Source organism: Rhagoletis zephyria, unplaced genomic scaffold (assembly GCF_001687245.7).
Source record: "Rhagoletis zephyria isolate East Lansing unplaced genomic scaffold, Rhagoletis_zephyria_1.1 Rzeph_scaffold_38467, whole genome shotgun sequence".
Taxonomy (NCBI): domain Eukaryota; kingdom Metazoa; phylum Arthropoda; class Insecta; order Diptera; family Tephritidae; genus Rhagoletis; species Rhagoletis zephyria.
Genome location: NW_016195522.1, coordinates 1 through 3,022, shown reverse-complemented (window position 1 = coordinate 3,022; position 3,022 = coordinate 1). Strand labels below are relative to the sequence as shown.

Genomic DNA, 3,022 nt, shown 5'->3' with positions numbered 1-3,022 from the left:
TTGATTTGATTTGATTTGATTTTATTTTATTTTATTTTATTTTATTTTAAATTAATTTTATATTTTCATACAATTCTGAGCTCTCTCCCCACTCTTCTCTTCGCTCTTATATCTCTGTCTCCCTTGATTCAATAATAGCATTAGCATAACGTTTATAGCATACATTCAGGCGTTTAAGCTTTTATTCGCAAAGCTGCTGANTTTTATTTTATTTTATTTTATTTTATTTTATTTTATTTTATTTTAAATTAATTTTATATTTCCATACAATTCTGAGCTCTCTCCCCACTCTTCTCTTCGCTCTTATATCTCTGTCTCCCTTGATTCAATAATAGCATTAGCATAACATTTATAGCATACATTCAGGCGTTTAAGCTTTTATTCGCAAAGCTGCTGGGAGAAATTGGCTAAAGAAAACTTAATGACTACTTGTACTACAGCTAAACAACACTTAAACACTGCTTCTTCTTATTATAACTACTCCTATTCTTTAAACTATTCGTACCACCGTTTCACTCAGTTAACATAATCTCATACTAGTATTCATATCCATACCTACTATATGCTATGTATCTCTTTTAGCACTATTTTGTTTTTCTATTCGTCTTTTTCCTCAAAATGATGATAGTGATGGTGTATGTGTTCATGCACATAANGGAGAAATTGGCTAAAGAAAACTTAATGACTACTTGTACTACAGCTAAACAACACTTAAACACTGCTTCTTCTTATTATAACTACTCCTATTCTTTAAACTATTCGTACCACCGGTTCACTCAATTAACATAATCTCATACTAGTATTCATATCCATACCTACTATATGCTATGTATCTCCTTTAGCACTATTTTGTTTTTCTATTCGTCTTTTTCCTCAAAATGATGATAGTGATGGTGTATGTGTTCATGCACATATCGGTGTATTAACGATGAAGCACCGCCGCTGCTCCCACTACCGCCACCGGTTGCTTCCATCACAGCGCCCTCTTGCTCCTCTTCCTCCAATTCGCCTTCCACCTCATCTACCTCAGCTGCATCACTTACACGTAGTGACACCGCTTGCGCGTCAGCCCCAACGGCTACCAACTCGGAGTCATCACTCAAATCCACCAGTTTGGCAGTAGCCACATTGCGCTCGCTTTCTTTACTCGTTTCGTCAGCACCACCTGTTGTGACTGTACTCGAATTCGCCGTTGCTTTTTCCTTCACCTGCGTAGCGTCTGCGTTGCACGCTGCGAATAACTTCGCTACCGCAGCTGGCGCTTCACTTAACGCCTCATCGTCTGTTGTGGTCGGCGCAATGAGATTCTCGCATTCGGTCGGATCACCGTTTATCGGTATGAGCGCAGCATAATTGCCTATGCTACCATTAGAGCTGCTTGAGTGTATGCCGACGGCAGTCTTCTGTGCTGTTGCCACATTTCCCACGAGCGCGGCAGGCAGCACGCGCGTCTTATGCGCCGACTTATGTTTGCGACGTTGCGCATTTTCACGTTGACTGTGGTGTTGTTGCTGCTGTTGTGGTTGTGGTTGTTGCTTATTCAATATGCTATCTTGCAGTTTTTCACTCAATTTGGCATACAAAGAGTTATCCGCGTTCTTCACCACGTTGGGTTCCTTGCGCTGCTGATGCTTGCCGCCACTATTCTTCAGCCACCTTTCGATGTGGTCACCGGTTGGCGAGCGCTCCAATTGTGCGCCTGCGCTGGTGGTGATATTCAAAGCGGCCAGCTTGTTGGCGCACTGCTGGTGTAGCTGCTGTTGGCTATGGTGGTGATGGTGGCCATAATGCGCGCTCGCAGAGGAGAGCCGCTGATAGCCATGGTATTGTGGTGAGTTGTGCGCCGTGACGCTTTGTTGCGCCTGCTGTTGGGAGTAAGAACCGCTGCGCAAAATTTTGCTAGTCTTAATCTGATGTGTCGTGGAGTTGAGGAAGACCTTTGCAGGTGTGACGTTGCTGCTAGGAACTGCTGTCATTATGGGTTGTACCGTTGCGATTAGTTGTTGTTGTAGTTGTTGTGTGGGCTGTTGATTATTGTAGTTGACAATTTGTGGCACAAGTGTAGTTGCATTCGCCGCCACTGCTGTTGAAGGTGGTGGCGAGTGAGTTGTGCCGCCACCGCAAATTGTCGCGTGTAAAAAAGAATCGTAGCCGCACAAATTCATTTTGTTATGCTGTCCCTGATGCATGCCACTTTGGGCCGCAAGTATGGCGGGATTAATGGCCAGTTGTTGGTGGTAGATGGGTATATGTGGCTGAGGATGATATTGATTGGTGTTGTTGCTGGTGCTGATGTCGTGCAAATTTAATTCGCTGCTGTTGTTGTTCGTATGATTGCTGCTGTGACTGTGACTGCTGCTGTTGCTGTGGCTGTGGCTGTGGTTGTTGCTGTTGTTGTGGCTGTGGCTGTGATGATGATGATGGTGATGGCTGTTGTTGTTGGCACTGCTGGTATTGTGCGCATTGTTGTTGTTGTTGCTGCTGCTGTTGGGCATAATACAACTGCTGTTGTGGCTGATAATGGCATTGCTGTGGTTCGCAATTAAGGTCGGTATTTTCGACACTGTATTTGAGCGCTGACGTTGTTGTTGCTGCTGCTGCTGCAGCTGACTGTGAGGCTGTAGATGTTGATATTGTGGTTGCCTTATGGGACTCACATTTGCTTGAGGTTTTCTGAAAGTGCCAATAAAAGCAGAACAAAAATGAGTTATGTTGCACGTAAGTAGGTAAGGTATGTATGTATGCATTTTGTGTTAGCGTGGAATGGGTTAAGAACGGGTAATTAATGCCTGCACAAGTTCAGATGGCACGTGCACTTGCTATGATTTAAGTTAGGTTGATTACAGCCAAGAGAGGATGCCTTCGAAACTTCAAAAGCGAAATTCTTCGGCGAACCACTTAGTTGCTCGTAAATCTTGCTGAAGATAAACTATAAAAGTATTTACAGGTAGCCGTCTTGAATCTCAAGTAAATATTTGCCGCTGGATTTAATGACATTTTTATACGCAAAATGGATATGTGC

The 3,022-nt window shown here is 43.3% G+C and overlaps 1 protein-coding gene across 1 annotated transcript; it reads right to left on the bottom strand.

Moving 5' to 3' along the window:
- Window positions 1–662: 662 nt before the first annotated feature.
- Window positions 663–3,006, bottom strand: LOC108354702 (protein naked cuticle-like). Its single transcript, XM_017605882.1, has one exon. It carries the CDS (start codon window positions 2,745–2,747, stop codon window positions 858–860), a length of 1,890 nt encoding a protein of 629 aa, XP_017461371.1. The 5' UTR covers window positions 2,748–3,006; the 3' UTR covers window positions 663–857.
- Window positions 3,007–3,022: the final 16 nt, after the last annotated feature.